Source organism: Podarcis cretensis (assembly GCF_951804945.1).
Source record: "Podarcis cretensis genome assembly, chromosome: 8".
NCBI lineage: Eukaryota > Metazoa > Chordata > Lepidosauria > Squamata > Lacertidae > Podarcis > Podarcis cretensis.
In genome coordinates, this window is record NC_137177.1 from 39,957,650 (window position 1) to 39,970,412 (window position 12,763).

Below are 12,763 nucleotides of genomic sequence, written 5' to 3' on the forward strand. Positions count from 1 at the left end.
GTACCATAACTCATGACTTGTTAAACAAAATCCACTCCTGGTTTCCTCCCCACCCGCTACATCCCAGCAGCTTAATTTAAAGAAGGAGGGAAGCATTTTTGTTGCTGCTAATTGTAAACTCAGATGATTTGCAGCAAATCAGCCCCAGATCAACCAATCTAGATCCCAATCTACCTTCAGCCTACCACTGCAATAGATTAAGTCCATGAAGACAGAAGGCAAAAGCAGTGAGGCAACTCCCAGACTACAATGCTTCAGATACATGTATGTGCTGGAACAATGAATTACAGTGGTACCTCAGGTTACATACGCTTCAGGTTACAGACTCCGCTAACCCAGAAATAGTGCTTCAGGTTAAGAACTTTGCTTCAGGATGAGAACAGAAATCGTGCTCTGGCAGCGTGGCGGCAGCAGGAGGCCCCATTAGCTAAAGTGGTGCTTCAGGTTAAGAACAGTTTCTGGTTAAGAACAGACCTCCAGAACGAATTAAGTACTTAACCTGAGGTACCACTGTATGCATTTATACTATTTAATATATACTAGTCCCATATTTGAACTGAGGAAAGTCAAGGCACTGCAAGAGCACAAAATATTTCCCTTTAAGAATTCTGCCCAATGATTCAGTGACTGATCTTGACTTCATAGCTGAGAATTCTTAAGCAGAAATAACAGTTGCATTTTAATGATACAAGTACCTTTTGCCATATGCAGGGTGCTTCTCCTTCAACTGCAGTCTTTCTCCTTCCCAGAAGCAGATCTTATGTGAAAGCCCAAGGAATTTTCTAGAAATTAAGCACTGATTCCCCCTTCTGTTGCCAGGAAACTCAGCCACAGAACACAGGCATTCTGTTTTCTTCCACATACCAGCTGATTCCTAGCCCCCCCTTTTTGCAGCAACTCTTCAAAACAAAGCAGCTTCTTTTTCTCATGACTCTCCCCTCTCTGAACAAGCACTCTAAAATCGACCCAATTTGCACCAAGATTTACCAGCCTCAGCCCATACACCTTGTCTTGAGCACAAGTGCTGAGTCCTGGAGCATGGGAAGAAAAGTACATCCCAGCATGTGCCAAGTGCCTTTCTGACACTACTGAGCAACTGCAATCTCTTTCTCTCACACCCCTCATTCAGAAAAAAGTTGAGTGTGGGCCCGCTGTCAAGTGCCTCTGCAACAAACCCACTTCTGGTTTCCTCGCCTTTGCCAGATAACTCCCCTCACTCCAGCAGAATATAAATAATGCCCTTTTATTTTTTTAAAGTACTTAAGCACAGCGAAAGAGAGGCTTTTCACTGCTCATATATTATTGTGCTTCTCTCCCTCTCTCTGTAGTTCAGGCCACTGAGGGAACATAATGAATATCAATAGCTGGAAGGAATGGAGGAGAAATTCATTTGGTTCACTAAAATGAGAAACCTTCCTGATTCTAACCTCCGGAAGCAATAAGTGAACCTGAACACAGTTACCCTTCACAATCTGCACATCTGAATTTTTTAATGATGCAGTTTTCCTACCATAAAAGTCCACACAAAAGGGCATACATTAGTGAAAGTAACTATAAAACTGTATTTGTATTAGGGAAATGTGCTTGCAAAAATGTGCACACTAGGCCAAATTGTGTGCAAAAAATGCATCTGTTAGGAGAAACATGCATACAAATTCATAACATTTTCAAAATGTGGACTTTTAAAATAAAAATTTGCAAATAGATGGTGTAATGGGACAAGCTGACCTTAAGGGTGAAAAAATTAGAAACAGAGAGAAGCTGAAATGGACACATCCACCCACCCCTTGGGTAGTCTATCTGTTCCACCTAATAAATATCCTTTTCATTTCCTAGGCATAATAGCATTCTATTCCATAATGGTTTTTCATTTAAATTGATCCCTTGTGTCTATTCCAGAGAGAACAAGCTACATTTGTGCTGTGCTGCACTGGTCACAATTTTACTGAGACTAGAGACTCAGGTGCCCCATCCACCCAATTAAATTTGGTTATACCACACAGGCGAAAGTCTAGATAAGTTTATTTCTTCTAAGCACAGTATGTGAACAGGCACTGCTTGGCAGCTGTGAATTAAATTGAGGGGTAGGGGCAGCCCTGACAGGAATTCTGATGGGGAAAATTTGAGTCCAGAGGAGCTTGCTGCTATGCAAGGGGGGCTAAGGAGGGGTGACACCCAAAATATGAAGTGGCAAATGAATTCATCAGTGCTGACAGTTGTCACTGCTCGTAACAGAATTGAGAGTAATAATCTCAGACATTTTCCTCATTGCTTATAAATACCCGCCCCATAGCAGCCGTGTCAGCTGTGCAATGGTAGACCAAAACATCTGGAGGGCACCAGGTTGGGGAAGGCTGCCCTAAAGAATTAAGCCAATGAAACCAGATGACCAGAGGCTATTACCTCCTTCAGGATAGTGAAGAAAATAGCAGCAGCACAATCTCATTAGCAGGGATTTGTATCTTTCCTTTTAAGCCCAAAGCAAATTGAGATACAAGGATTCCTTGCTGCTTAAGATTTCCTTCACCCTCCACTACCCACCACATGCATTTGAGACATTGTGTAGAAGCAACTATTAAAAGTGCTCCAGAGACACCCTCAGGCCTTGTGCTGTGTCCAGAAGCAGTCTCAGATGCTTGAATGAGCCTGGGACAGTCACAGTGGCAGGAGCACTAGGTGACACTTCTGATTTATTCTCTGACAGATGAAGGGATTCATTAACTGAGCTAGAATCATAGCAAACCATCCATTCTGAAAGAGAGCTTAATAATCAGGCTTGGCATTGGAGAATGTCTCTAACTGCCCCAAAAGACCACAAAGCGAATGTGACAAAAGCCTCTTATGCCAAATAAGTTATGTTTCAGCCTAAAACAAGCCATGCTAAAAAAACAAAAAACAAATAAATAAAAGCCCTGTTCTTTGGTGTGCTAAATCAGCCAACCTGTCAATTCTGGTCTCGCTCAGTTTCTGAATATTCCAATTGTAAGTTCAGTTCATATTTTTGCATCATTTTGCCATAATTGTCAGGGCTTTAGTGCTCATTTTTAATGAGCTAATGGACACATTTTTGCATGCCATCTCCCCTTATATAATGCATTTTCCCATTATTTTCACTACGCGTATTTGTATACATTTTTCAGTATTGGAAAATTCAGCGAAGTCTGAAGGGTAATTGCATTACGTGATGTTCTGGGAATTAGGAAGGCTACAATTAAAATGTGACCTGAATTCCCCTCCTTTCCTGCTGCTTGCTGCCTGCATTCCTATCGCCCCCATAAATTGACAGGTTAACATACAAAGCAGGACGGCTCCTGCATGGAAGTTCCATGTGCATTGCAGAGCTGTGATGGATCCCTGACTCCCCCCACATGTTTACTTACTGAGCTCCTTGGAATCGAATTTGCCATGAGGTAACCAGGCTGAAACAAAGGCGATGAAGAGGGAAAATCTCGAAGGGCAGGAAATCCACAACTCTGGTCTCTAGTTGGTGCTCAGAAATACCACTTTTCCTTCTCTTCCCCCTTCTAATAATGTATCTTCCACCTTGGAGAAGAGGAGACTGAGAGGTGATTATGATAGTCATCTTCAAATATCTGAAGGGCTGTAATGTAGAAGCTTGTTTTCTCCTGCTCCAGAGGGTAGAGTCAAAGAAAGGAGATTCAGACTAAACATTGGGAATAACTTTCTAACAATAAGAGCTGTTTGACAGTGAAACACAGAGCTGGCACACCCCATGAGGCAAGGTGAGACCACTGCCTTGGACGGCAGGATCCACAGCAGTAGCAGATCCAGCCTCAAGTGAATGCATTGCCTGCTGCCGCTGTCACAGCAGAAACAATACATTTCCCCTAGTGAGGAAATAGCAGAAGCTGCCCTCTGGGGTCTTCTGGGGTCTGCACCCACTCAACATGATTCAGAGTGGCCCCTTTCCCACCCCTGCAATGGCCTTTGGTTCCCACTTCATCCACCAAATAAGGTTGATTTCATTCCCATCCCTTGTTCCCAAAGTAGAGAGCCAATGTGGTGTAGTGGTTAAGAGCAGTAGATTTGTAATCCGGTGAACCGGGTTCGCGTCTCCGCTCCTCCACATGCAGCTGCTGGGTGACCTTGGGCCAGTCACACTTCTCTGAAGTCTCTCAGCCCCACTCACCTCACAGAGTGTTTGTTGTGGGGGAGGAAGGGAAAGGAGAATGTTAGCCGCTTTGAGACTCCTTTGGGTAGGGATAAAGCAGGATATCAAATCCAAACTACTACTACTACTACTAATACTCTTCTTCTTCTTCTTCTTCTTCTTCTTCTTCTTCTTCTTCTTCTTCTTCTTCTTCTTCTTCTTTATTCCTTGCTTGTTCCTGATGTAGATCTTCACCCACCCCTTCTTCCCTAGAGTGGGAGTGTTTTGTTGTTTGTCTCAGGTGCAAAAACACACACACAAACAAACAAACAAACACAAACACCCACACACAAACACCCACCCCCGGTGGAACAGACAACCTTGGAAGTTGATTGGGCTGTCCTTCCTAGGAGGTTTTTAAGCAGAGGTTGGATGGCCATCTGTCATAGATTCATTTGTTGTGATTCCTGCATTGGAGGGGGTTGGACTAGATGACCCTTTGGGTACCTTCCATTTCTACAATTCTATGATTCCAAGTAGTTAGGAGAGGAAGAGCCCAGCCATAGCAGCCGAGCCAAATTTATCCATATCACCAGCTCCTTTCTCCAATCCCTTGCTGGTTTCAAACTGTTGGAGGATTGGTGTCCCTGAGCTTCTTTTTTAGTTTCAGTTATTTAAATGCCCTGTTCCCAATTGCCCAATTTGTATTTACAGCCAGATGTGATCATATGACATGTATATTACGTACAGCCCAAGTCAATCACTGAGATCATTGGGAAAGCACTATTAATGGTTCCCTATAGGCCAGAAGCTCAACTCATGTCCACAGTGAGTCATGCCTTCAGCATGATGGGCCCAACTCTAGGGAACTCCCTCCCACAAAGTTATAAAGGCACCGCCTCAAATGAGTTTCAGGCACCTGGTCAAACCTTACACCCTGAATGCTTCTCAAATGCTTTACTTTCTAAAATACTGAATTTTATTCAGGTTTTAAATTTTGTATACTGTATTGTAGTGTTGTTAGCCACTTCGGGGTGTAAATGGTGAAATTTGGAATTTAAAATGTGTATTATTAGGAAAAATGTGTACTACATTTTCAGTTTCCCTTCCTTGTCTGCAGAGTTCGCCATGGCACCTCTTTCCTTCATCCTTCCTCCCAGTTCAGCTTTCCTAAGCCACGTGTGTTTGCTGCCCTGCTGCCCGCTTCCCTTTGGCCGAACTCTGCCGTAGCTCACAGTTGTGGCTTTCTCCTCCATCCCTCCTGGAATGTCTGGGGATGCAGCTTAGGGATGGGGAGCTTAGCAGATTTTGTTTGGGGAGGGTGTTTTCCCCATTGCCTGATAAAACTCAGGATACCTCAATTTTCCCCAAGGAACTCATTGCCAGTGTGTAATAGTTAGGCTGGTTTTGCTTGACTGTGTTCCATGAGGAGAAAGAGTCAGGAAAATTGTGGTGGGTCATCATCAGCCCCCCTCACCCACATCCCACCTCCATTGTCTCTCCAGACGTCTCACCTCTCCTTGTGTGCTGGACACATAGTTCCAAGTGTCACAGGAGTGTCCAAAGGGCAGAGTTGTGACGTGTTCATGGGAGATTGCTCCAGGAACTTTGAGCCTTTGAGAACTCTCCTCCGACACGTCTTTCCTTCACCCATGGGTAAGTCTAGCTTGCTGCTAAGGAGCAAGCAGAATGCTTTTCAGGCAAATGGCTATAAGAGGGATCCAATTGGTATTTTGCCCAGTTATTATGTCACAGTACTCGCTTGTCCATTCAGAAAGCCCTTCTGCAGTTTCCCAGCACTGGAGCTTCTAGGGACAATGTTAAGTGGAAGGTTACAAATCTCTCCAGCTATGTTCATCTCTCTTTCACCTTTCCCATGCTACCTCGTTTCTTACTGGAGATACCAGGATTTGGACCTGGGCCCTGATGCAAATGCTTTACTACAGTGCAAGAGGTCTTTTTCTTTTATGGTGTACCAGTTTAGGCTCCCTTGCTGCCAGCTACTGGATAGCTAAATGATTGGCTCAGTAACGCTACTGAGCATCTTAAAACGCATTCCTGTTCCCCTCAGTGCCATTTCAAGCCACATTTGCATTTGTGATGTAGAAATGTCCTCAACTGATCACATTACCTGATTTGTTTCCGCAACCCCCCTAAATTCCAATTAAGTGAAGCCGTCATCTGCGTATGTGTTGTCATCTGCACATGTGCAATGGCTGTCTGAGCTGTACACACCTCACCTTGACTTCAGCTTGCATTTTCAAATCTAATCAAAGCTGCTTTGAGGGAAAACGCTTCAAACAGGAGTATTTCTTGAGAAACTACATGATAGATATGGATTGGGGCTGACATAATGTGTACACAGCTTTGAACATCAGACTTGGAAGCACACAGGAGCTGGAATAAAGGGTAATGTGCACTCAGCCTCAATCCACTTGCTCATTTTCCATTCCATTTGCCCATTTTTTGCCTATGATTCCTATTGCAAGACAATAGTGTTCACTTGCTGACATGGGGCAGATGTTATCAAGGGAGGCATGTTAATTAGATGTTTTGGTCCATGAGTTAATTTGCAAAAGCTTAACAAAAACACCCTTCTGCTAATGGTCTGCTTTTCTGTTTACCCAGGCATTTGGAATGTAATTAACCTTCCTGCAGACACTGCTACTTTACATATGCTGTTTGTTACAATGCTGCTAACATTTTAAATAATTATTGTTGCGCTGTGTTCTTTGCCCCTCAGCTTACATTGCAAGGGAAAGGACGTTAATGAATTCCCCAAAACACAGACATGACAATAGTCATTTGGACACTGGTAACAGGCTACAAGAAATAAGGACAAGACTAGGAGAAAGAATGCCGGTTTATTAGGTCAAGGCTAGTGTACAGCTCTTGTTACTGCCTGGAGCATGCTGGCTGGGGATGATGGGAGTCCAGAACTCATGTGAGGCATCAGGATGGCCAAGGCTGGGCTAAGCAAGTTATGCATGTACACTCCAGGGACTGCAATGCATCAGTTAGATGTGGAAATACAACAATCCACCAGATCAATATAGATTTGGGCATTAAAGCATACCATATTTTTCTTCAAATGTTTGTAAGCAGGGCAGGGAGATCAAACAGAGGCAGAGGAACAATTTTCATGACATCCATCAAGGCTAGAATAAAAGGCAATGGATTTGAAACCCCAGGAAAGTAGACTGGCATTGTTAACCTCCTATCTGCACTTGATGAAGTTGCCCGGTGAGGTTGTGGGAATGCCTTGTGCAAGTCCTGATTCATGATGGGGAAAGTGTGGGAGAACAGTAGTTCAAGGAGGATGTCACATAGATGAGGGTGAATTAAAGAGAGCACAAAGGGTGCAAAATTCTGCCAAGGTATGGACAAAGCCCCATACCTTGGGGGTGCAAATAATTCTACACCTTATTTTAAAAGAGATGGATTTCCAGCCATCTTTTCATCTAATAGCACAACGTTGGAGGCTACATTCTGAATGTTGGAAGAGCCCAAGCCTATCCATATTTTGCAGTGATCCATAGTCACTAAAGTGCCTTCCTCAGGCTATGGCCTATGGCAGTGTCCTTCTATAAGAAGCAAGACAGTCAGCTAGTTGGACTTTTCTACTTAGTTTCGTCCTTGTCTAGAATCTCTACGGAGAGAATCTCTTCATCACCTTTAGGTGCTGGAGTTATGCAAACCGTAACAGAGTGATCTGAAGATTTTGAGACAATCTTCTCTGTTCTGCTGCAGTCATCTGATTTTTGGGGACCAGATGGTGAGCTATGAACAGCTGGTGATTTAGGTAGAACTGATCTTCGGGAGCCGGCAGGTGATCTATGACTGGCTGATGATTTAGGTGGAACTGATTTCTGGGAGCCGGCTGGCGATCTATGACTGGCTGGTGATTTAGGTGGAACTGGAGTGGCACTGGCCTCCTGAAAGACAAAGTTATCATGCTGGTGGTTACCTGAGTAAGGGGCATGCTTAGTATCTGGGGCAGGGAGATGTATGGCACAAGTCTGCCTGGAAACAACCCTCACCATTCCAAAAATAATCTATCATTCTAGTCCCTGGTGTGTAGAGACTCTCAGTAGTATTCAAAGAACAAAAGTATATTCTCACCCCATAGCCAAAGTGCTTTTGTTCAGGGTGCTAGCCAGCCAGTTGGGTAACAGGCAGGAAACTAGGAGCTGTTCAGGGCTGAAGAAGCTCTCCTTCTTGACACCCACCGTTCAGCATAAGAATTCAGGAAAATTCTGTGCTCCTGGTGTCCACTGAGCTCTTTGGGAGGAAGGGATTTTAGTTGCTTCCTTTTTGTGTTTTTCAAAAAATGTGTGTATTTTGGCAAACATTTAGGTTCACTCGAGCCCATTACTACTTCAGTGACCTTGTTTTGCTACCATCCCCGTTGACATTGGGGCACCGAGCTTGCTGTTAGAGGAAGCTATAAATAAATAGGAAGCACCCTATTTATTTATATGCTCTAGTTTCAGTCCAAGCTTTGAAAACATGCCAATCCAGAACTCTTGCATAGATTAAGTCTTGCCTAGGGGAAAGGTTGTTTTGTTTTAGAAAGCTAGGGAAATCAGACACATTGAGCCAAAGGTAACAAAGTCCCAACATCTCTAAATGAGAAGTGGCCTTGGGATGCTGGTGCTACTGAGTGGAATGGTGGCAGGGCAGGGAGATAAGTGTTTAACCATTTCCCTGCTGCTCATTATATTGTTTTTCAGCTCAAAAACAGCCCTCCTTCAGTTGCTCTTCCCCTGTGGGGTCCCAGCTGTAAAAACACCATGGAACTTCCTAACTTGTTAGGTTCTTCTACCCCATTTCCGGAGAGAACTCACTGTTGACATTTGCAGCTACTTTTTCTGTGCATTTACCTGCATAGCTTTCAGCTCTTTCAATTTCCATCTGATATGAGCCAACCGCCCTTTGCCTCCCATCTTTCCTGCAGCAAATAAGGCGGCTTGGAAGAGTTTAGGAGTCCCAGCTCTTGGAGGAATGATGATGCCTTTGCTTTTGTCATCCTTAGTTTTGCTGTTGTTTTTCAGCATTCTCCTAAGAACAGAAAGGGAAAACAGGTATTTTCACACATTGTTCAGGTGTTGGGAATATTAGGAGCCAATGAGCTGCTGAGCCTAAATTTCAGCTTGGACTCATGAAATTTCGGACTTGATAGAGAGTATGGCTGTGCACAAACACACCAGCACCTGGCTATCCTGCAGCTCACCTGGCCTTCTTCCGCAGCAACTTCTGAGACTCTGGATAATGCACTAAAATTTCATTCAAATCTTTCTTTTCCAAGATGAAAAGGTTAGTAAATCCATGAGCCACAACATTCGCTGTGCGTCGATTTCCACCTCCCACAGCTAGTAAGCTAAGAAAAAGAAAAAGACATCAACTGGGGACTCAATCTGGTTCCATAACTCAGCATCTACTATTGAATACATTGGGGCACTAAGCTTGGCTCCTGTGCCTTTTTTCTCAGCGTCTCCTGAGGACCTCATTCAGCATCAATGAAATATCTAGCTTCCAGCAAGATCTTGTATGACTGCACACTCCACAAGATCTTGTGAGATCTCACCAGAAACCGGTGCCCCTGCCAGCACCGCTTCTCCACTGGCAGCAGAGGTGGCGAGATGCCTGTGTGGAACACCACCTCATGGGCTTCTACTGCTTGAGGCAGTCACCTCACCTTGCCTCATGGGTGGGCTGCCCCTGAACCAAATTGCTCTTCTGCATTTACATAATGAGAGTTTGGCAGAAGGAGGCATGGGAAATGGGTACAGATTACTGGTAAACTGTATAATTTTTCAGGTGTCATTTTTCAAGGCATCATAATTTGCTTTCTGGGTTCTGCACTGTGCATTCTGCATTCCTCATTAGGTGATGGAATTCTTCAGAGTTTTGAAAACCCTGTTGTCACCGTCTTTATAGATACAGATTTCTCTTTCTGTATTAATTCAGGAGAAGTAAAAACTCTGCAGGACTATGACTCATGGACAATTGAATAATAAGTATAGCCTATTTCATGCGGATTTCTATGTCTCCAAGAGAGAGCTTCAATTGTTCAGTTAGAATGATCTCATACTTTCCTTTTTTATTAGATGATTTATCTACTTTAATGTGCAATAACTCCACTGAATTTCTCCTATTATTATAGACCCTCCAGTCATTTGTCCAATTTTTTTTTTGGGGGGGGGGGGACGACTTCATACAATCCTGATTGATTAGGAATGTATTTGTTAGCCAAAGTATATTTAGCCCCCTCTGTAGTTGAAATCTAGAACAAAATCAGATAGTTGCCATGTACATTTCTTTATAGCCATTCAGTTTCAAGATTCAAAGGTGGAAAGGATAGTCAAAGTACCTATATTTCTTTGTTATCAGGACTTCTCTTATCATCAGGGAAATCTTTTTCAGTTGAAGGAAAAAAATTACCTGAAAAATCTGCCGATCTCATTTTGGATGAAAAGTAAGCAAGACTGTACATGACTATACTTTTATCTTTCTGAGCCCCTTTCTTCTCCTTCCTGTTGCCAAGCCCAGTTTCCTCCCCACATCGACATTCTCCATCTGCCTGACCTTATTTCTCCAAACACAGATCCAGCTTTCAAAGTCACAAGCACTGTTTTCCCATCAGGTCCTCCGAGCACCTTGACTTGCCCAACTTGAATGATGTACATCTCTCTGCCAATTTCTCCCTGAAGTAACAAGAAGGAAAAGTGTTATTTGCAACACCAGGGATCCTTTGCCCTTCAGGTTTCAGACTGACTACCCAAGTTTTAAATGTTGTTCTATTTATTTTTATTGCTGCTTTCATGTCATAGAATCTTAGAATTGTAGAGTTGGAAGGTATCACGGGGGTCAGGTAATCCAAGCCCCTGTCCCTGAGATTGTCTCATGCTCTACCAACTGAGCTATCAGAATAAAACAACAACAACAACAACAACTGTAATTTGTTGAGGGTGCTGGGAATTGTTAGCTCTGTAAGGGGTATCACCCATAACAAACTACCATTCCCAGGATTTTTGGGGTGAGGGGGTGAGAGGAAGCCATGACTCTGAATGATGGAGAGCAGTACTATCAAGGCATGGTGCAGAAAGGACCGCCAACCACTACAAACATTTTCATAGTCACTGAATCCAAAGTCACTGAAAACTGGGTACTTAAAATGTCATGCAAGTATTCCCACACCTCACCCCTCATTCCACAGTTCAGCTCAACCCTACTTTTCACTTCTTAGACAAAGCTGGTTACCTTCTTGCAGACGTAGTCATTGGGCAGGTACACCACAGATCTGAGCCTTTTCAGCATGTCAAAAATCATTTGCCGGTCACAACCCTGAATGCAAAGGAAGGAAGAATCAGTTGGCTTGTACAAGCATGTCTGGATTTAAGTAAGTGAATCCCTGAGGGGGTGTGGACCATACCTGAAAAAGAGGCACCTTGCTAACAATGTCATAGTTCACATCAACTGCAATGTCCAACTTCATCTTGTCTGGCAGCTGCATCAGCAATTCCGATTCGTCTGCAGCAAAGGAAGTGTAAGAAAGAGTTTGCCTTTCCTGAAACCATGGATTAGAGAATAGCCAGCGCACATATTTAAAAACTCAAATAGCAGCTGCTTAGAGTAGATGACTGATAACTAGCGGGATCTCAGGAGTCAGGGAGGAAGGATTAAACCTTTTCTCCCCTGCAGTAGTCCAGACACCAACAAAAAAATCACTCCTCCAAAGCTGCTATTTTCATAGGAGAAAAAGGTTCCTATTGGCATAAATGAAACCATAGCAGGGAAGGAAAAGGTTAAATTTCTCACCCTGCTTGTAATTATCAGTCTCTTCCTCCCCACCCCCACCCCCACCCCTGTGGCTGCTACTTGTGTCAATCAATTCACCTGAAATGTAAATATGCATTCAATATTATGGCTAGTTTGGCCCTAAACTGGGGTAGCCAACATGGCACCCTCCAGTGGTTGTTGGACACCACATCCCAGCAGCCCCTGCAGCCAGCCAATAAGTAGTGGACAGGGATGCTGGGAACTGGGGCCAAGCAATATCCAGAGAGCGCCATTTTGGCTAGCCTTGACATAAGCCGTATTGAACAACCAGAGGAACACCTTACGAAGCCAATATTCAAAGCCTTAGTTCAGTCTTACCCAGCATGCCTTGAGAGTGCCAAGTGTACTCATACCACGTTTTGACTCTATTCTGAACAGATCGGGGGATTTTGTACAAAGCCATGTATCTAATTGTGTTGTCCATACAGCTCCGATAGTATGTCTGTCCAGCGGTGGCAGCCCCAACAACATCTCTCATCTGTGTGAGATAAAGAGAAAACCATTCAGGGAATTTTTGTTCAGCATTGCTTACCTACACCATTGAACTATCTCTGCCTTCCCCAACCTAATGCCTTCAAACTAAAGCTTCCAAGCTTCAGGTAGCCATGCTGATGGAAGTTGATCATGGGGCAGTGGGGGGTTGGGGAGAACCAGTTCACAGAGGGCTGAGTTACTAATGGGAGTACCTTAAGTTATAGTTCCCAGAGTCCCCTGTAAAGAGGGACTGACTGTTAAGCCACTGTGGAAATTGTAACACTGTGAGGGGAATAGGGGCCTCCTAACAACTCTCAGCACTCTTAACAAACTACA

The 12,763-nt window shown here is 43.8% G+C and overlaps 1 protein-coding gene across 1 annotated transcript in view; it reads right to left on the bottom strand.

The window, feature by feature from the left end:
• Nucleotides 1–6,956: 6,956 nt before the first annotated feature.
• CNGB1 (cyclic nucleotide gated channel subunit beta 1) overlaps nucleotides 6,957–12,763 on the bottom strand; it is a gene marked incomplete at its 5' end in the record, with an annotated part of 70,572 nt that continues 64,765 nt past the window's right edge. The window contains 7 exons of the mRNA XM_079989385.1: nucleotides 6,957–8,046; nucleotides 8,995–9,172; nucleotides 9,345–9,491; nucleotides 10,700–10,818; nucleotides 11,375–11,458; nucleotides 11,547–11,644; nucleotides 12,272–12,431. Of these exons, the coding sequence (XP_079845511.1) occupies nucleotides 7,732–8,046; nucleotides 8,995–9,172; nucleotides 9,345–9,491; nucleotides 10,700–10,818; nucleotides 11,375–11,458; nucleotides 11,547–11,644; nucleotides 12,272–12,431 (1,101 nt within the window). The 3' untranslated portion in view covers nucleotides 6,957–7,731. The remainder of the gene's footprint in view (nucleotides 8,047–8,994; nucleotides 9,173–9,344; nucleotides 9,492–10,699; nucleotides 10,819–11,374; nucleotides 11,459–11,546; nucleotides 11,645–12,271; nucleotides 12,432–12,763) is intronic.